Here is a 22,835-nt window from a genome sequence, read left to right on the forward strand (position 1 = left end):
TTTGGTTCAATGGAACCCTGAAATCAGAATTTTCGGGCATTTTTGGAGCATCGTATGATAGACCACTCCGTGTGGTGATAACATTTGCGTGCTCGTTTCGTGGGTTTTTACTGGTATCGCCCGGTAAACTACCTGGTTTCCTCTCGCTCAGTAAATTGGCTAAACCACTCATTTGTTTTTCTAAATTTTGAATTGATGCTTGTTGGTTTCTAAATTGATGTTCGTTTTTCTCGTTGGTTTGGTTTATATTTGTGACAAGCTGAGTTTGTGATGTAATTAACTTTTCCAACATACTCTCTAAATTTGACTTTTTCTCTTCCTGTTGGGGTTTTTGGTAAAAACCCGGAGTTTGTTGTTGGAACCCACTACTTGACCCTTGTTGAAAATTGGAAGTTTGACCTTGAGGGTTGTAGGGGTTGTTAAAGTTCCGGTTAAATTGGGCTCTTCCCTGAAACTGGTTATTATTTCTTTGGCTTATGAAAGCCAATTCTTCTTTTTGAGCCATGGTTAACCCGGCATCACAATCTTTTCCTAAGTGGAGACCTCCACAGAATTCACAACCTACTTTCATACTATGGATTTCCTTGGTGATTTTGTCCATGTTTCGGACAACACCATCTATTTTTACACCTAGGGAGCTTAAGTCATCATAAGCACCGGCGCTTTGGACTTGAGCATTTCGAGTAATTGGGCATTCTTGATGCCACTCATGAGAATAATCGGCTAGTTTCTCGATTATCTCATAGGCCTCTTGCTCCGTTTTGTCCATAAGAGAACCACCGGCCGCTTGGTCAATTGAAATTCGGGTTGCTACATCACAACCTTTGTAAAAGATTTGGACCTTTTGAAAGGTATCCAAACCATGGTTTGGACAACCTCTTAGCATTTTGAAAAATCGATTCCATGCTTCGTAGAGGGTTTCCATCGGCTTTTGACAGAATTGGGTAATTTCGTGTTGGAGTCTCGCGGACTTGGATGCTGGAAAATATTTCTTAAGAAATTTTTCCAACATACCATCCCACGTTTCTATCGTAGCCTCGGCCAATGAATCCAACCAACTTCGTGCTTCCCCTTGGAGTGTCCAAGGGAAAAGTCTTAATAATATGGCCTGGTCAGTTTCTGGTTTAAGTTTAAATAGAAGACATATCTCTTGAAAGAGACGAATATGTTCGTTTGCATCTTCATTCGGACCACCACCAAATTGACACCTGTTATTAATCATTTGAAGAATAGGTCCTTTTATTTCAAAAGTTACCTCACCAGTAGGTGGAGTAATAGCACTACCTTGTCCGGTCCGGGTTGCTTTCATCTTTGCTGCCATTGATTGTCGTGGTACCAACGGTCTTTCTCCTTCCATTTCAAAATTTGGGGGTTGAACGGGTTTACCAAAGTCTGAATATCGAGGCTTGGTCGTACTTGATTCTGAATCAAAGGTTTCTTGCTTTGATGAAGATTCAAAAATTTCAAGTACTTCTTTTGAAATCCTACCAAGCTTTCTATCAGGTTCTGTAAACGGTGTAAGTAATGGAGATTCTGAACTTCGGGTATGTGGCATATGCGACCTATAAACTGTCAATCACACAACTAACAAAAATTATTAAACATACCGATTCTATAAGTTTAACAATCAAAGATTATTAAAAATTTAAAATAATTAAGAAACTACTTAATCACAAATCAGTTAATAATTCTATTTTTACACAAAACTGTCCCCGGCAGCGGCGCCAAAAACTTGATGTGCGAAAAGTGGTATATGAATTATCGTATGGAAAATACCGGTTTTAGAGATTGCTACACACTAACGGGCAGTGTACCCGATCGTGTAGTAGTATAGAAACTGGTTTAGTTCCGTGTATCGTTCCAAGGACAGTTATATCAGTCAAATTAGAATTAGAAACTATATTATGATTAACTAAGTGAATTAAAGTAAAAGTACAAGTTTTATGTTTTGTGGCTGTTTTAACGATTTAGCCAAATCAAAGAAGGTTAAATGTAAAAAAACAATATTTTTGTCTTTTAAGTTTATGAAATGACAATAAGTGCAAATAAAGCAAGTAAGATAGTTTTGAATTAAATCAAAGAGATGAAATGTTTATCTAGATATTTTACCCTCGGTATTGGATGTAAATTAGATATTAAGCCCTGATTGAATAATTATGTGTGTAGTTATCTAATAGGTTCACTAAGAGTTCTCTCGGATAAACACGCAAATACAATAACAAGATCAAGGGTTCCCTTTTCACTATAGTTTTTTGTATTTGTAATCAAATAACTATAAGTATGCTAATCACCTAAATCGACTCGCCAAGAGTTCTCTTTAGCAAGTACTCAAACTAGAATTACTAAGCGAGGGTTCCCTATAACTTAGACCTTTTCGTTTGTGACTAGTTGATCAACAAGATCAAAGACTTGAATAACAATTGTCTTTGCGTTCGCTCTACACAATTCATTCCTATTTTGTTTAACCGTTTTAATCTAGTTTACCCCCTTGGTCCGGTTTAGCATACAATCAATCTAAGACAAGTTGATTGTAAATCAATATGATACATCAACAAGAGTTCTCTTTATCAACAACATATCAATTAACTAGATACAAATGGTTTTAACAACAATAAGCATGGTTCTCAATTCAAGCTTCAATCTATCACGCATAATACATTCAATCAATAAGATTACATCCAATACCTTGGTTATTAATCTAGACAAACATTATAGAAACTAGCCAACAATCATGGTAACAGACAACAATACAATCAAATTATTAACTGAAATCATTGCTGAGAACAAGTAAATAACCTACAAGAACAAGAGTTCTTGGATGAAGAAGATGTTGATGGATGATGCCTTGATGTTGAGCCTCTTCAAAGAGGTTGGAATTCTCCAAATAGCTCCTGAAAATCGCCTCTAAAACTCTCTGGTGCGTAACCCTTATGAAACAGTCCCAAAAATGAACCTTTAAAGTGGAGAAATTAGGTAAAAAGCAGAAAAGTCGGGTACACCTACTACGGGACGTCGTCCTAAAAGGCAGGACGGCGTCCCGGTATAAAGGGCAAGACGGCGTCCCGGTTCCCTTAGACGGCGTCCCAATTCAAAGGCCAGGACGGCGTCCCGAATAACTAGACGGCGTCCTGGTGGGCTTTTAGGCACTGTTTCGTTTTCTTTTTAATTTTAGTTCATTTGGACGAACCCTAACATATCGGAAGCCTTGTTTTATCATTTTAGAGTGCTATCTTGACCCTAACTCGTATCGGGATCGACCAATGTCATAAATCACCAAAATTCTTTGCAAATCATTCTTCCGATACAAATTCGCGCATCTTGTCTTATCACTTGTAGATCACCTTCATTATCTTCGATTATAGAGCGTTTTAAGTGATATTGCGATAGATATATATGATGTTATGGAGCAATATCAGTAACGTTCTGTGAACATAAACCATAACACCTATTATAGAGTCATCAACAATGGCTAGCCCAATGATTGTGGGTCTACATTTAACCACTCTTGCTGAGATTTTCATCTCACATTGAAAAAATTCACAGTACACCGGACTTGAGTGTTAAACTCAACAGATCTTAAATTCTAAACTAAACAAGTAAAAAGCAAAGAAAGAATATTATACGCAGAGGCGGAGACTAGGGGTGTTCATAATATCCGAATCCGTAAACTGAATAATCCGAAAATCCGATCCTAAAATATCCGAAAAATCGGATATCCGGATTTTCGGATATCGGATGGCTTTTTCAAAATAATCGGATATTCGGATATCCGAATATCCGAAATTAATATACTTTCTTAATATGTATATTTACATTTTCTATTATATTTATATATATTTTATAACTTTAATTGATTTATAACGAGCTGTAAAATGTTAAGTCTTCCAGAACTCTCATCTTCCTTGGGCAAATCCAAGACCCTTGATCCAAAACACTATATACGCCGATCTACATCTAATGTTCTCTACATCTCATGACTTTCATCTAATCTTCTATCTCTTCATCACAACTCTATCTTCTCTGCATCTCAGTATGGTTATTAACCTTTTTCTTTAGATCCAGATCTAAATCTTTAGTAGTTTAATTTTTTTTACATCAAAATGACTTAACTGTATGCAAATGTCTGTGGTGATGTTAAATTCTGGATTTTTAATTTTTTAAAGATGCGTTTATTTTGGATGAAAAATATATTTTTGGATGCCTACGTCAGTTTTGGATGAGATATTTGAAATCTCCATTCTTAGATAACATTTAGCATATGATTATGGTTGGATGCATACGTCGGTTTTATTTTGTTAAATGTCATCCAAAGCTTGAACTATCCTGTGATTCTTTGTGAACATTTGGATATAAATTTGATAGCAAATAACCAGGTGCATCAGGACCATTAAAAGTGATGTTCGGATATTCGGATAATCCGATATCCGAATCCGAATTTTCGGATATCCGAATTTCGGATACCCGAAATTTCGGATTCGGATTTCGGATGACCAAATTCACTATCCGAATTTTCGGATATCCGAATTTTCGGATATCCGAAATTCGGATATCCGAATTTTCGGATATCCGGTTTTGAACACCCCTAGCGGAGACAGGGGGATGCATGTGGATGCTTTGCATCCCCCAACTTTTCAAATAAGCGAATTATAGTGTGTTAGAAATTGTATATTAGTTGCCAATATCCCCTAATAATAAAACCAATCATCCCTTATATATCTCATAATTGCGATGTATATATGAAAATTTTATGTTGATATTTAATTTTTGTGAAATGCATCTCCTATACGGAAATCCTGGCTTCGCCTCTGATTATACGATACTCTATACATGATGATGTGATTATATAAAATCATGGAGCATCATAATCATAATCTAAAATTCTAAATCATGAATTCTTAAAGATCCCATTAATATTTAATATATTAATATAGTATATTACAGTACTTAATAACACTACTACTATATAGGTACATTGCATAATTTACCAACTGCTCTACTTAATTTATACGAGGGTAACATTCATTTTTGTTCCTTGATTTTATCACAATCAACATCAAAAACCTAAAAATCTTCCATCATTTTCCCCTTTTTTGACTACTACACTCATCATCATCATCACCTTTTGCTCATTTCCTCCTTGTCTTCCGCCACACTTTTTCCGTTCGTCGGCACCGATTCACTAGATAAACTTGACGAACAATCAGAATCTGTACACTTTCAACAAATTCAACATTTACTATCGCCATTATATGTATATTTTTAACGAATTGAAATTAAATTAAAATCTGCTGTTATACAGTGAAATTCGAAACGAATTTGTATAAATTTCGGCTAATTATCTGAAATTGCGTAATTACAGTAAAGTTTAAAGTTAAAATAATGATTATATAAATATTAATTCGAATTGTTGATTTAGGTCTCAGGTTATACCTCTAGAAGCTTTGAACGATCGTTTACAGTGCAAAATAGCGCTCTGAATTCCATCCTGTTGTTGTAACAACGAATCGTCACGGCGTTTTGACGTTATCTTCGCCGGAGCAGCGGCAACCACCGCCGTAGAACCTGACCGGCTTTTACCTAAATGCTTACAAACAACGCGAAGTCCGGCCGGTAAATTACCTTGTATCAGTCCTTTTCCGTTACTCGATAGTAACGGCGGTTCAGAGCCTTCTAAATTCGATTCTTCTGACGGCGACCGTTTCCGTGACTCCGTCACCGTCAAATGCCTCCGTAACTCCGACTCCAGCGACGGTGACTTCAATTTATCACCGTATTTTTTTGAAACACGGACGTACAACGGCTTAACTTTCCTCAAGTACTTTTGCACTGCTTCTTTCGAAAACTTTTTCTCATCTGAAGAATTAGAATTAGTAACCGATACGTCGTCGTTTTGTCGCTTCTTTTGTGCCTTTTTTGAACTGTTATCTCTTTTAAATAATGAAACAATCGGTACTTCAGCTACTTTAAATTTCACCGTCGTCGTCACCGGCTCACCTGAACCGGAATCAACATTCTGTACATCTTTATCTTCTTTCTTCTTGTGTTCTTCCTCCTCCTCTGTAGTTTGATTTGATTTTGAATTTTTTAATTTCAACATCATGACACGAAACTTCGTCGCGTGTTTAGCTAACGAAACACGAGACTGAAACGGCTTTGAATTTGTCCCCAACGACGTCGTTTGGTTGATGTTGCTATCAGGAATAAAATCACCTTTAAAAAACAAATCATCAGAAGGAGAGGCTGATACATTAACATCAGCAGCTGTATTAGTATTACTACTGCTATCGTCACCACCGCTTGAACCAGATAAGAGCGTCAATTTCAACTCACTCTCATCTTCCACGTCATCATCATCATCAGATCCATCAGTCTCATCTTCATCTTCCACAGCGTAAACGACACCGTTTCCATTTTCATTATTTTCCTCGTTATTTGGTAAGCTGAACTCTAAATCAAAAAACGGACCGTGGTCGTTATCGTCAGCGGATTTATCGTCGGAGTCTGAAGTTTGAGTGACAATGGTGGAGGTGCGTACGTTAGCGGTGGTGGTGGTGACGTCATTAGCACCGCCATTGTTACTGCGCCAGTACCTTAGTAAGCTAAAAGCGTCCATAGTTGGAAGAGCCAGAATACAAAGTAATGAAGTTTGAAATGAAGCAATTATTGTAGTGTAGAAAAGGAAGAGGAAGAAGAAATGAGTAGGTGAGAAATGGTGTTTGTTTAATGGTGTGATGCAGTACAGAAACAGAAGAAGAGTGATGAAGTAAAAAAGGTTTTGTTCTTTTTACTCACTACTATTTTGTGTGTGAGAAAGAGAGTGAATCTTTTTTTTTTTTCAATTATTTTTTTGGGTTTTTATGAAATAAAAACATCGTAGTCAAATATTATGAAAGTTATAAATGATACGTAACGTAGTGTTAAATTTAGTAAATGATAAATTGATAGGATAGTGTAAATTTAATAAATGATAGGTAAGATAGTGTTAAATTTAATACATCATAATCTATAATTTAGTTACTATATATTTTAATTTGCTATACGCTGTAAACGTCTAGCTGCTAATTTGATTCCATGACTATACAATAGATTTTTGAAGTAAGGTCGAACTAATCTACAAAATATGTTGGCCCCAAATCAAAACCGTTTTGGCCCACTATGTAACAATGATGATTTTATTGTTGGGGTAGTCACATACTACGATTTGAGAAGTATGTCTGTCCTTAAAAACAAAATTTATTTAAGGAAATAAAAGGGGATGATGTGAATATGTGATGGTGGCAAGCCATGAAAGAATCACATTTTATCATGTCAAATACAGTACTAATTTTTTTTCTTCTTTTTGATATATAGTATAGTGATCCGATACAAGACTTCAAACACAACGATCTTATAAAGATATTTAATGAATGTCGATGAAACGTAAACAAGAATATTGTGGTTGGTGATCGACCCGGATCATGTTGATATACAGTAATACAATGTTAGTATAATTTTGTTTGTAAACTGGTTCCTTTTTATATAAAAATATCAGGCGTTAGCTTAAAGGTTGAGTTCAAGCGTGTAAGATGGAAAAGAGCAAAGAAATATAGAAAGTTACCAGTATATGTTTAAATTACATATCTTGATATTCCTTGTAAAGTGTCTCTTTCGTAATCAAAAGGAATCTTTAAAAACTTTATAAATGTAAAATTATGCATTTAATGGTAGTTTTATAAATTTGGGTTAGGTTTTGTCCGGTAGTTTGGTAGGGGTCATGTGTGGTTGAAGAAACAGAGCATTTATGTGACTGCAAATCTGCAGTAGCTTTTTGTACGTGTAAGCAAGCATGTGTCTCAGTGAAATACTATTAACATTTTCACCCCCTTGTTATTTTTTTTCACTTCGACTTTAACTCTAACTTGTTCCCTCGAAGTCCTTTAAAATTGGTTATATTCGTTATACTGAGCTACTGTGTTCCCTCAATCAAAGTCCTTTAAAATTGGTTATCGCTACTTTGTTCTTAAAGTTTATCATAGACCATCGTACCAATATATAGGGGGATTTAAAGGACCCCACACTACGAATGGTGACAATGGAAATAACTCTAGAGGACACAAAAAGGTAGTAACTAAAAAGAAATTAAGTACTGTATTTACGAGCACGAACAAATCAACAATGGTTTTAATTTTCAACCATGGCACAAAAATTACTTCTTTTTAAAATTAAAAAAAAAAAGTAAGTACAGAACCATAGTACAATCTACAATAAATTCAATTTCAAGTATTTTTTTTTTTTGCTAAAATAACGAATACTATTAAAATTAGGAACCTTCCTCAATAGATGAAGGAACCCATTACCAATACACCAAGATCGAACAAAAGAGCGGCTCGCTAAAAGTAAACATTTTAGAACCACAAACGGAATCTAAACCTCGCTAACTCTAACCGAGCCTCAAAGGAACAATTCCTACACCAAAAACTAAATAACTCTATGACAAAGGACATGACAAAGAGAACACAATCAGGATAGAAAACGCATTACAACATCAACTCTAAAAGCATGGACAAATAGAAAACCAAAGTAACCATAAACCAAGATGGCTACATTAACCGCCCTTAGAACCGCCCTTTTTATTTCTTTCATCCTGTCTCGACGTCAAACCATCAAGCTTATCTATGCGAACACCTTTGCCGTTCCGATTTGGGAAGGAAAAGGTTAAAACGTTGGATGACTTATCGTTTATAAGAACACCCAAAGATTGGAGACCCGAAGATCGGGGAGTAACACCTCGATCCGCTAGCTCTTGTAAAAGCCCTTTCATCTTGCTGCATATTGGTCTCGCACAGTAGGAACAGCCTTTAAAGATTTTGCTTAAAACTTGCCTTTTTTGGCATGATGTTTCAAAGGAACATGTACAACAGGAGGTACATCCACCTTGGCTAATTGAGGTGGATTACCACAACCATTACCTTCATCATTTAGAACATCAACAGTAGCATCAACATCATCCGAATACGGTGGCGAGTTCAAATTAAAACGAGTCACGCCATCCAACTCATTCGTCCCCGATTTTCTTAATAAAATAGAATCCTCAACCCGTATTTAAACCGGCCCTTTTTTTTCTTAATAATTGATCAAGCATAGAATAATCTGGTCGGGTTCGGTCCATGCTTGACATCAATAGAGGGGGGATTTAAGGGTCAACTGAGTTTAACTCTCCGGTCCGGAGTACCGTGAATAACCCCCTGCGAGATGAGGATCTCAGCGGGGGTGGTTAAACATAGACCCACCATCGACGGGTAGTCCGGTCAGTGATGGCTCGCACTGGGTTATAGGGTTTATGTTCATGGAACGTTACCTATATATCGAGGATGTCTAGTGTAATGCTAAGAGCCCGGTAGCGCGGGTATAGTTGCGCTATGCGCTGCTGTTCTTAGAGTATGTATTTGTGAAAAGTGAATTCCTGGTCCATTGTTCTGTGGATGAAGTCTTGTATTTATAGGATAACCTTTCTTGTCTTTTATCGCCACGTAGTAAGGTTAAAAGATCGTGGCCTGCAAATAGTACATCTTCAAGCGAGTTGATCCGACAAAAGTAAAAAGTGTTCTTGTCAGTTCTGACCTTCTGTTTGCCAGGTGTCCTCTGCCAGCTACAGCATCGCCTGACATGTGGACGATGCCAATGCGTGCGAATGGGACTGTCACCATGGTTGTGAGTATAGCGCTCTGATATCGGCTAAAAAGTCACGTTTTCACCCCGGTATTAAGGCCTAAAAACAAGAAAGATTCGAACTTTATCGGCAAAATACCCACTTCGTCGGTTAGAATTGAAGAACAAGTAATTACGAAGGCGGTGCAAAAAGAATCAAGAGAATCGGAGCTAAAACGAATATTCTAGAGCGAAAACGGTGAAAGACAAGAAATCAAGTTACGATCCAGGGAATCAAGGCTGACCAGCACACCATACGGCTTGCCATACGGCCTGCCATACGGCCTGCCATACGGCCTGCCATACGGCCTGCCTCTATGAATACGGCCTGCCAGATACGCCCCACCAAGTGCCTTCACCATACGGCCTGCCAAATACGCCCCACCATACGGCCCGCCATGCGGCCTGCCAGGCGTATTTTGGCATTTTCCTAATCTATTTAATGGGTCTTTTGTAACAACCCAACCCGTAATAAGACCGGCCCGTAATTTTTTTTTCCTTTTAATACACGTTAAATAATATTTTAGGTCCCATTACACAGTTTCCAAAACATATTTTGATCAAAGTAAGTCCAACGAACTTAAAGACGTACGACAATAATTTAAACTTCTTAATACAATAATAGGTTAGCTAAATCATAAACCGGTTATAATCATTATGGCCCGACTAGTTACATTTACACAAAACCGAGCATGGTGATTTGGAACTACGCTACCCAAATCCTAATCGAGTACAAAAGCAAGATCTTCTAAAGCAACTACGCGAGCCACTAGTTCACACGCTTACCCGAGCCACCTCATCCAAGCAAATCTATAAAATGTAAACAACGAGAGGGTAAGCTAACGCTTAGTGAGTGAGAATATGCTACATACATATATATGTATAAAATGGACACGCCACACAAATAATCAAATAACGCATACCGGAGCGCCCAAGCATAAAGGCAAGCTAATCTAAGCATACCGTACGATCACTAAGCAACAAGTTAATAATACCATCAATAAGATAAGTTCACCAACGTCGATGTGAACAAAGCCAATAAACTACACCCGGAGGGTTAGCTACATCACGACAATACAACATCATACGTATACAATATATATATATATATATATATATATATATATATATATATATATATATATATATATATATATATATATATATATATATATATATAACTCGAACAATATAATATGCTCACGCTTACAACACAATAACCATGGTTAACCAATCGTACAAGGGAATGGCGCTCGCGACAATGCCATCGGTGTTCATAACATCCGTTAGTGTACTTAACACCTCGTACCACTAAACCCTAGGGTGGCACCTTAACACCTCGGTACTTCACCCCGAGTGGCATCTTAACACCTCGATGCTTCACTCTTTATTTTATGGAGTGGCGCCTTAACACCTCGACACTTCACTCCTAGGTGGCACCTTAACACCTCGATGCTTCACCCCGAGTGGCATCTTAACACCTCGATGCTTCACCCGTCAATTACTTAGAGTGGCATCTTAACACCTCGATGCTTCACTCCGAGTGGCGTCTTAACACCTCGACACTTCACTCGTCACTTGAAACGTGGTGTCTTAACACTTCGACACTTCACATCTCACGCTACAATAAATAGATACGTTATATACCTACGTGTATAATTATTCCACTCACAATATTAACCCTTCGTCATTGGGGTTATATAAGCCCACATCACAATATTAACCCTTCGCCATTGGGGTTATATAATCCACATCACACGCCCATGTGATAACGTACACACAAAGTGTGCACCTCACCAAGGTGGTCAACCAAAATGCACAACCGTGCCAATTGGATCTATACACAAGTCCAACAATTCCTCCTATACGAGAAGTGAGCTCTATAAACGAGAACCCCTTCACCCGACCCGCACCCATCCTACACATACATATGCATATAGGATATTAACACTCACCTTGAAGTCTTGATGGATGCCAAACCAAAATCCGCAAACCGTCGATGGTATGTACCTATTCCATTATCACAATCACAAACAGCAAAATTAGGGAGGATTTACAAGCCAACCCAAATTGACAACTAGTGCAATCTCGACCCAATTGCACCTCCAAGCGCAAACCGCGCCCAAACTAACCAATAATCACTAACACTGGTGACAATGGTCCTAATAAGCCAATTAAACCCGAACACAAGTGTTAAACACTTGTCTTGCCCAATTTGACACCAAAACCCTAATTTTGACCCATTTCAAATTTAGTCAACCAACACACCCAAATGAGTTCCAACACTTCCATAATCACTAACACTAGTGATTACACACCATTTACTAGTCTTACAAGCTTACACTTGCTCATCAAACCTAAAACCCGCCAAAATCAACAATAACCCGAATCTTGGTGTTAATCTTCAATTAACAACTAAATGGGTTCCATTTATGAACATACAATCAAAAACCCTAAGTTTGGATGAAGAACACGAAAACGAAATTCGGAGTTAGGGCTTACCATTAGTATCACCTTGTAGCTAAGAACGAGGAGAACAAAGTTGCCTCTTACGCCTTCGATCAAAACTTGAATCTTCCTTTCCAAAATCCCATTTGAGTGATTTGAAGTATTTATGTTGAGAGGAAAGTGAGAAAGAAAATGGAAAAGAAAAGGATAAATGAAATGAATGGATGGGATTTAAGATCCCAAATCTGGCACATACGCGAAATGACCAAAATGCCCTCGAATCTCCTTTAAAATTGCAAATCTGGTACCAGCTCGCCCAGAATGCCGCACTGCGGCCACAATCGTCGCGCCGCGACCTATAACGTATTCTGATGGTTTCCTTAACATGCTTCCTGGAATTGAAATCAGCTGAATGTCGCGCCGCGGCCCTTTCTGTCGCGCCGCGACCCAAGGCATGGTCTGGTGCCTTCCTTACCGTGCCTCCTGATCCTGATTTGCTTGAAATGTCGCGCCGCGACCCATACCTCTGCGCCGCGACCTTTAACTTGGTCTGATCACTTTTCGCATACAAGAACTTCAATGCACGAACATGTCTCAATTCCTCCATACACGATACACCTGTAAATCATGTACGGGAAAAAACGGGGTGTTACAACTCTCCCCCACTTAGATTCGATCACGTCCTCGTGATCCTAGTCACTTAACCAATCCGAACCTACACGCTATGGTTCCCAAACAATCGTTCTAATCCGACTTCCACCACATTACTCATTAACCCGAAGGTAAATCCATTAACTAAATACACACTCGCACGCATTCCGAGACGTACAATCCACACAATATCCGAAGTCTACAACGATCACTTGGAATACGCTAATCCGCCATGTATCCTTCCAACTTCTCTAGGCAATTCTTCTCATAGAGTTACCCTTAACAACTAAATCGTCATTCGCGATTTATCAAAACCACAATCCGAGCACTAACCTGCTCAATTCCCCATATCGGGAAAAACTCAACCAATCTCGTACCGAGATATCAATTCCTTAGCGTACCTTTACCAAGGACAACGCTAAAAGCGATCAAGTCTCAACCTAAAGTCAACAATCCGAACGTTGAAGATCAAACCACATGAATCCTTACGGATTACACTTACCACTAAACATCCTTTGTAGTGCGCAATACAACCAATACGCCACTATCCGAACATCATAAGCAACGGCTAAAACCAAAAGCGCCCAAAATGACTATGGCAACTCTAATCCTAAGGTGTACAAAATCGACTATTGTCACACCCGTAACAACATGTGAGCGAAACACGGCTATCGCATCACTAATCACACAACATGGTCCTCACAATCCCACCATCGGTGTATAAAACAACCGATAGATCACACCGCACGGTCCTTACGACCCCACCATCGGTGTATAAAACAACCGATAGATCACTCAACACCGGATGAAGTCAGCGGACCCCGTCAACGGTCATGCTTCACCGATATATCACTACTCCCATGATGAAGTCAGCGGACCCCGAACGGTCATGCTTCACCAATCACATACGCACTTTTGGCCTCGAACAACGAGTAATGCAACATCGCGCTCTGCTAAACTATAGTGAACCCTTACGGATACCACTAACCATCCACACAATCGAGCAAGAACCACCTATATCAAACATAGGTACAAAACAATAATTCTCTAAAAGAGAATCCGACACACACATCCCTTAACCGAGGGATTTCACCTTGCTCGCCAAACACGTCCATTATCTCTCAACGAGATTTACCACATTACCACCTCGGTGATAATTTCCAAATCCAACATCATAAGTACAATTTAACCAAAATTGTACTCTACCACAAATCGACCAAAACTAGGTCCCGACACGAACTCCGGATCTATCCAACGCATCATCCGAAATCTCACACTAAAACTTCCTCGTGCGGGAGTGTAACTCCCCCACTTGGACTACGTTCAATAACCGTATTTTGTACAACTGTACATTGCTACCAAAGGTAGGCTTTACCAACAATTTGGGTTCACACGACCCATCACTACATCTTGCTCCAATCTTGAGCATACGAATGATTTCAACAAATCCTTAAACACTTCGAACGAAAAGTGTACCACAAATTACACAACTCTGCTCTCGTAATCATTCAATTGTTATAGCTTGTCAAACTTCACCCAGTCACTCATGTAAATAAGGGTTTCACTTCGGTACCCTAAGTACAATGTAACCGCAACATAATCGGAGTCGAACACCACGCTAGTAGGTATAAAAGAGGCACCTAATATCGCGTCATGTAGACTCCTTTACCAACATACATCGATATCAAACACTCGATCTCAAAGGTTTCATCCACCCGACGAACCTCACGGTTCATCAACTTCAACACGAGAGCGAACACGCTCTAACATCCGAACACCAAAGCCCACACACATGGCTTGGTAGAAACATTTTCGAATACTAAGGAATGCTTGGTTGCACCAAGTCTTACGCCCTTCGCCCATAAATCAAAACGTCACAATAGGGTACTTCCATTAGGAACGTCACCCATATCAATAACATGCACAACACCATGCATTTAACCAACTCAAACTCAACGGCACATAATAAATAATCAAAGGACATGTTTATTAAAACGAAACGTACCTTAACGTCTCCTTGTCGCACCCGTCCCCGCTAACTCGGGACATTCCGACTTACGATGTCATTTCTCTTGGCAAACGAAGCACACCATGCCATCACCCTTTGGCACCGAACATTCCCAAGACTTGTGACCCCTCACGCCACAATTGTAACACTTAGGCGCACTAGAGTCCGATATACCCGTCCATGTACCACCCGTGCTCGCACTCGGACCCTTACTCCTCTTACTTGGAGCACCATACGAAACAACCCTTCTCCCATCTTTGATCGCGAATACGACTCAAAACTCCTAGCCAAGTCGAATAATTCCGAAAATGACTTCGCTTGACCCCGGCAAATTTTATCCTTCAAGTCATCATTCAAGGTCCGATAGAAATCCCTCATCAACAAACGATCGTTCCCCAAATACTCCGGGCAAAGGCGAGCCTTCGCCACAAAGGTCGTCTTGAGAGTATTCAAATCCATAGATCCTTGTGGCAAATTTCGCAACTCATTACGCAACTCCCCCAAATCGGCTGAAGTCCGGAACTCCTCGAAGAAATCCTTCTTAAATTCGTCCCACGATAAAGTCATAAACGCTTCACCACCGACAAGTCAATCTTACCATCCAACCAATCCCTCGCCCTACCCCGCAACAAACTAGTAGCGAGTCTCGTCTTTTTCTCGGGAGGGCATTCAATAGTGCGAAAACACCCTTCGACATCCGTAATCCATGTGGTTCTTAGCAAAGGATCCGGTTTCCCATCATACATCGGGGGTTAAGTCCTCATGAAGCTCTTAAGACAACGCTCCATTTCACCACTAGTTCGGGATTCGGAATACTTCTTATCCATTTCTTCTCGAAACGCACTCATTTGCTCCGCAACGGTGGCTGCAACTCTAGCGTTAAACTCCAAATTGTTCGTCTCGATCCCGTTTCCCGTCGCCATTCTAAGGAATGCAAAGCGATTAGATCACGAACGTATAAAACCACACACACACACACACACACACACACACCGCCCCATCTTGCTAAACACTCGTCGTACATCACTTGTTAGACACGATTTGCACCTGTAATAAGGTTTGCAAGTCCTTATTACGCGTACACGCCGCATCGACTTGTTAGTACAACGGCCGCCTCGCGCGATGATATAAATAAACACAAACAAAATTCTACACGATATAAACACACGCGAGAATTATTATCACAACACAATAATATATTAATAATATCCGCATTACTAATATAAACGTTAGTCCACCTACAACAACGCACTAACTATAACCCATTCCGACCCGTAATCCTACAAGTCCCGCAACAAATTTAGCACACACAAAAGTCTAAGTCTAGGCACCTATCTCAAGTCACCTAAATCCCTTAGACCATGCTCTGATACCACTTGTAACAACCCAACCCGTAATAAGACCGGCCCGTAATTTTTTTTTCCTTTTAATACACGTTAAATAATACTTTAGGTCCCATTACACAGTTTCCAAAACATATTTTGATCAAAGTAAGTCCAATGAACTTAAAGACGTACGACAATAATTTAAACTTCTTAATACAATAATACGTTAGCTAAATCATAAACCGGTTATAATCATTATGGCCCGACTAGTTACATTTACACAAAATCGAGCATGGTGATTTGGGACTACGCTACCCAAATCCTAATCGAGTACAAAAGCAAGATCTTCTAAAGCAACTACGTGAGCCACTAGTTCCCACGCTTACCCGAGCCACCTCATCCAAGCAAATCTATAAAAATGTAAACAACGAGAGGGTAAGCTAACGCTTAGTGAGTGAGAATATGCTACATACATATATATATGTATAAAATGGACACGCCACACAAATAATCAAATAACGCATACCGGAGCGCCCAAGCATAAAGGCAAGCTAATCTAAGCATACCGTACGATCACTAAGCAACAAGCTAATAATACCATCAATAAGATAAGTTCACCAACGTCGATGTGAAAAACGCCAATAAACTACACCCAGAGGGTTAGCTACATCACGACAATACAACATTATACGTATACAATATATATATAACTCGAACAATATAATATGCTCACTCTTACAACACAATAACCATGGTTAACCAATCGTACAAGGGAATGGCGCTCGCGACAATGCCATCGGTGTTCATAACATCCGTTAGTGTACTTAACACCTCGTACCACTAAACCCTAGGGTGGCACCTTAACACCTCGGTACTTCACCCCGAGTGGCATCTTAACACCTCGATGCTTCACTCTTTATTTTATGGAGTGGCACCTTAACACCTCGACACTTCACTCCTAGGTGGCACCTTAACACCTCGATGCTTCACCCCGAGTGGCATCTTAACACCTCGATGCTTCACCCGTCAATTACTTAGAGTGGCATCTTAACACCTCGATGCTTCTCGACACTTCACTCGTCACGTGAAATGTGGTGTCTTAACACTTCGACACTTCACATCTCACGCTACAACAAATAGACACGTTATATACCTACGTGTATAATTATTCCACTCATAATATTAACCCTTCATCATTGGGGTTATATAAGCCCACATCACAATATTAACCCTTCGCCATTGGGGTTATATAATCAACATCACACGCCCATGTGATAACGTACACACAAAGTGTGCATCTCACCAAGGTGGTCAACCAAAACGCACAACCGTGCCAATTGGATCTATACACAAGTCCAACAATTCCTCCTATACGAGAAGTGAGCTCTATAAATGAGAACCCCTTCACCCGACCCGCACCCATCCTACACATACATATGCATATAGGATATTAACACTCACCTTGAAGTCTTGATGGATGCCAAACCAAAATCCGCAAACCGTCGGTGGAATGTACCTATTCCATTATCACAATCACAAACAACACAATTAGGGAGGATTTACAAGCCAACCCAAATTGACAACTAGTGCAATCTCGACCCAATTGCACCTCCAAGCGCAAACCGCGCCCAAACTAACCAGTAATCACTAACACTAGTGACAATGGTCCTAATAATCCAATTAAACCCGAACACAAGTGTTAAACACTTGTCTTGCCCAATTTGACACCAAAACCCTAATTTTGACCCATTTCAAATTTAGTCAACCAACACACCCAAATGAGTTCCAACACTTCCATAATCACTAACACTAGTGATTACACACCATTTACTAGTCTTACAAGCTTACACTTGCTCATCAAACCCAAAACCCGCCAAAATCAACAATAACCCGAATCTTGGTGTTAATCTTCAATTAACAACTAAACGGGTTCCATTTATGAACATACAATCAAAAACCCTAAGTTTGGATGAAGAACACGAAAACAAAATTTGGAGTTAGGGCTTACCGTTAGTATCACCTTGTAGCTAAGAACGAGGAGAACAAAGTTGCCTCTTACGCCTTCGATCAAAACTCGAACCTTCCTTTCCAAAATCCCACTTGAGTGATTTGAAGTATTTGTGTTGAGAGGAAAGTGAGAAAGAAAATGGAAAAGAAAACGATAAATGAAATGAATGGATGGGATTTAAGATCCCAAATCTGGCACATACGCGAAATGACCAAAATGCCCTCGAATCTCCTTTAAAATTGCAAATCTGGTACCAGCTCGCCCAGAATGCCGCGCCGCGGCCACAATCATCGCGCCGCGACCTATAACGTATTATGATGGTTTCCTTAACATGCTTCCTGGAATTGAAATCAGCTGAATGTCGCGCCGCGGCCCTTTCTGTCACGCCACGACCCAAGGCATGGTCTGGTGCCTTCCTTACCATGCCTCCTGATCCTGATTTGCTTGAAATGTCGCACCGCGACCCATACCTTCGCGCCTTGACCTTTAACTTGGTCTGATCACTTTTCGCATACAAGAACTTCAATGCACGAAAATGTCTCAATTCCTTCATACACCTATCGTACATACGCGATACACCTGTAAATCATGTACCGGGAAAAACGGGGTGTTACAACTTTGTCATTCATTCCAACACACGCTTCAATTATATTCTTTTTCTCTCTTGTACAATATTAGTCATACTCTCAAGGCCTTCGACTCCGTGCAGGAAACCTAGTACCCGGAGAAGAACGCTGAAGATTGTATTAGGAGCGGTCTGGAGTCTTGAAGTTGTCACTTTTGTATTCGGAAATCGTTTAATCTACTGGTACCTCTATCCTTTATCTTATATAATGTTTTATTATATTGTTACCATGATTAGCGAGTAGTTATCTTTAGTTTATGCTATGATGTAAGCAGTTATAATGCCGAAATAATATTATGGTTTGTGTATGCTGTCGAAATGCTTTCCGATTATGCTTTAAACTCAATCGTTTTTCCAAATAATAGAACGTAGTTATAGGCTCTGTTATTGGGAAGTCGCGAACCCCGATCCAGAGTAAACTATCTGTGTCACCCCTTGGTAAGAGAAGTCTATCGGATACAACGTAAGATCGACTGAGGCACACAGGTTGTAGTAAGTCTATCAAGATTTGGATTCCGACTGAGGACTCTTTCGTAGTAAAACATCTGACTAGACCCTTAGTACATTGTCGGTCCCAGACCATGCTAGTGTAGTCACCAAGCATATAAACTTCGTACGTGCACGCTGAAGCACAACGGTTGTTGTAAGATGTACCTCTGCTAAGTAAGGCCATGGAACACAGTTAGTGTTGACCAGTACACTGCACCATAATGCGGTCTCAAGCGTTGCACCCCGCTTGAGGGATTCTTAGTTAATTAAGAAACTGTTTGTTTAGACACATAAAGGATTGGACCGTTAGGATAACCGAACATGTTCATGGAAGTCATCTTGACTTGGCCATGGTGTTCTTTATGATTGAACTCTTTTTAAGGGCCTAACTATCTTTTACCAATCATTAACGAAAGCATTGAAGCACATCACGTCTCTTGGATATGGTAAACCATGTATTCTATTATGCTTAAGAAAGTTTAGACCATTTTGGAATGTTAATACGTCACCCAACCGAGTCGCTCAATTGGATGAATCGTCTGAACGTGTATGCCTGCAGTCAGACTGCACGGGCGTTGGGGGTAAGGGACGTTGCTGTCTATTCAGAATCTTCAAGCCTAACGCAGTACCCAGTGATATGTCTTATGACATGGGCATTTAGGACCAGTGTAATGAGTACAATGCCTCTGCCTATTCATGAGCCAGCATTCCATAATCTCGGCAGAATAACTGATGAAGTCATAGTATGCACTTACTTTAACCTTATCTGAATTGCAAATTTTATCCCATTTACTTTATCTATCTTATAAATTAGAAAATCCCAAAATAAATATTCACTACTCCCCAACTATCTTAGGCTAAAATATAGGTTCGATGTTACTGATATCTCAAAAATACGACTCTAGATCATACTTCCCTTACTCATAAGGAGTAGTAAGATTTAGGCCCCGCTAAATATAAATTTAAAACTGTACCCTCTCCCACGAGTGGCTGGTCCTGGCGAGCCGCGGCCTAACGACACCGCGCAAATAAAAACCGTCCGTTTCGACCATATCAGGAGAGAACCTAGTTTTTGGCGCCGCTGCCGAGGAACTGGTATCAGGAAATATTGCTCTCTATCAAACTAATTACAAGCATTTAGTGGTGTCTAAGAAAGACAATTATACACGGACTTGGTTATTAGATTTTCTGAACAGTCGCCAATTATATTGGGACCAAAAGGATCCTGCCTCTCCGTAGTCGGCCTGGCCACTTGGTTTATTGAATAGTTTGTGCGAAGCTCTGTTACCGAAATACCAGGGAATCAGTAGCCAGAACCAAAAACATATTCCACTATAGGATAGTTAGTTAATTAGCTAGAGAACTTTAGATTACCTTAGACTACCTTAGATTAGATTACCTTAGACTACCTTAGATTAGATTACCTTAGATTACCTTAGATTAGATTAGATTACCTTAGAATTAGATTAACTTAGTTTAGTTTAGCTTATTTGCGAAAATTTTAAAAAAAGGCATACCTAGTGTATGACCCAAACCCGATCTAGACCAGGGCCGTTGTTATTCGTACCTGATCCAGATGCAATAATCTCTGAAGCACGCAAGGAAGCAAGAATCAGAAACCAAATGGCGTTACGCGTTACTTTAGCAGAAAATACCAAACCCTCGATTGAAGGTCGAGGAGGACCAATCAGATTTCCAGAGATTCAAGGACACTCGTTCGAGTTAAAACATCACATCATCCAGCTCATTCAGAATAGCTGTCAGTTTCACGGATTACCGAATGACGATCCTAATTCTCACCTTGATAAATTCATATCTCTTTCGAACTCCTACAAATAGCCAGGGATAGGATAAGATATAGTTCGGCTACACTTGTTCCCCTATTCTCTCACTCATCATGCTCAAACTTGGTTTGAAGGATTGAAAAAAGATTCCATCGCGTCATGGATGGAGATGGCTACTAAATTCCTAACCAAATATTTCCCTCCTTATAAACAAATCAAACTGAAGAATGACATCATTAACTTCAAGAAAAGTTATGATGAATCTCTTTACACCGCATGGGAGCGTTTTAAAACCCTGCTGAAGAAATGCCCTAACCACCAGCTAGAACGGTCAGCCCAAATCTACACCTTCTACAATAGTCTTACGGTAAATCATAGGACGACAATCGATGCAGCAGCTCAAGGGAATCTGATGAACCAAACCGCAGACGAAGCATGGGAATTGCTCGAGAACATGACGATGCATCATCATGACTGGAACAGTGGTGAAACAACTTCATCATCTGCACCACTCTCCGCACTTAATAATCAAACGGAGGCCATCAAATCCCTCACAGATAAGATGGAATCTCTTGCCAAACAACTCAGAGAATTGAAGACGCAACCGCAGCAGGTTAACCAAGCTCAGGCTTGTGTTAATTGTACCAACCCGCAACCTACTGAAGATTATCAAGTTGAGTACGAAGACCCTGACGGTTCAGTCTGTTATGTCCAATACCCAGCTCGCCCACCAAATCCCGGATTCAATCAACCACCTAGGGTTAATCAATTTCAGCGAAGCAATCAACCTTTTCACTATCGCTATCCACTTTACCCAGCCCAACAATCTCAATTGACCTACAATCAACCACTTCCACTCACTGGTCCCCAGTTGAGGAAAATTCCCCTACCACCCAGATTACAAAAGCAACAAACCCCACTCTCGGAGCTGATGATCAGTTAACTCAGTTCATCCAAGGACAACAACAGCTAAATCAGAGAACTGCAACCAGACAAGATCAGACGGAGATACTAATGAGAAATCAATTGGCTCTGCTCAAAAGTTTGGAAACGCAGCTCGGACAGTTATCACAACGCATTGAAACCCGACCGCAGGGAAGATTGCCAAGTAACACTATCCAAAATCCCCACATAGAAGAAGCAAAGCAAATGGATTTCGTAATCCCAGAGGAAGAACCAAGGAGAAGGTCAACTAGGCTCAAGAACAAATCGATATATACTCAGAAGCTGACTCCTGAAACTTCAGTTCACGTACCTTATCCTGGAAGGCTACAAGAAGAACCATCCAAGCTTGATTCCTTCAAACTTGATGGAAGATTCTTGGACACCATGTCCAAAGTTCCCAACCAGAAGAGATACATCCGAAGGCTTCTTTCTACAAAGGAGAGGATACCAGACTCTAACAAAATTCCACTGAATGAAGAATGCTCTGCATAACTCAGAAACTCTCTACCACCAAAGCTATGAGATACGGGTTGATTCGTTTTTCCGTGTTCAATCTACCAATCTGGAACCATTCATGCGGTAGCAGATTTAGGAGCAAGTATCAACCTAATCCCCTACTCTCTCTACAAGAGATTAGAGTTAGGAGACTTGTCACCAACCAAAATGACAATCCAACTTGCCGATCATACAATTCGATATCCTAAGGGCATAGTTGAGAACGTCTTGGTGAAAGTCGACAAATTCTTGTATCCTACGGATTTCGTAGTGATGGATATCAAGAAAGACCTACACACACCAGTAGTGTTAGGAAGACCTTTCATGAATACGGCTAGGAATGTCATTGATGTGTACAATCAAACCATGA

At 39.9% G+C, this 22,835-nt stretch overlaps 1 protein-coding gene and 1 pseudogene across 1 annotated transcript; both read right to left on the reverse strand.

Moving 5' to 3' along the window:
• The window catches only part of LOC139854980 (uncharacterized), a 241,793-nt pseudogene that overhangs the window by 12,143 nt on the left and 206,815 nt on the right, over positions 1–22,835 (reverse strand).
• LOC139855597 (probable membrane-associated kinase regulator 2) lies at positions 4,959–6,811 on the reverse strand. Its single transcript, XM_071844836.1, has 2 exons — positions 5,431–6,811; positions 4,959–5,207 (listed from the first exon to the last, which is right to left on the reverse strand). Exons 1-2 carry the CDS (start codon positions 6,611–6,613, stop codon positions 5,116–5,118), a joined length of 1,275 nt encoding a protein of 424 aa, XP_071700937.1. The 5' UTR covers positions 6,614–6,811; the 3' UTR covers positions 4,959–5,115.

The sequence above is a fragment of the Rutidosis leptorrhynchoides genome, chromosome 6 (genome assembly GCF_046630445.1).
Source record: "Rutidosis leptorrhynchoides isolate AG116_Rl617_1_P2 chromosome 6, CSIRO_AGI_Rlap_v1, whole genome shotgun sequence".
NCBI lineage: Eukaryota > Viridiplantae > Streptophyta > Magnoliopsida > Asterales > Asteraceae > Rutidosis > Rutidosis leptorrhynchoides.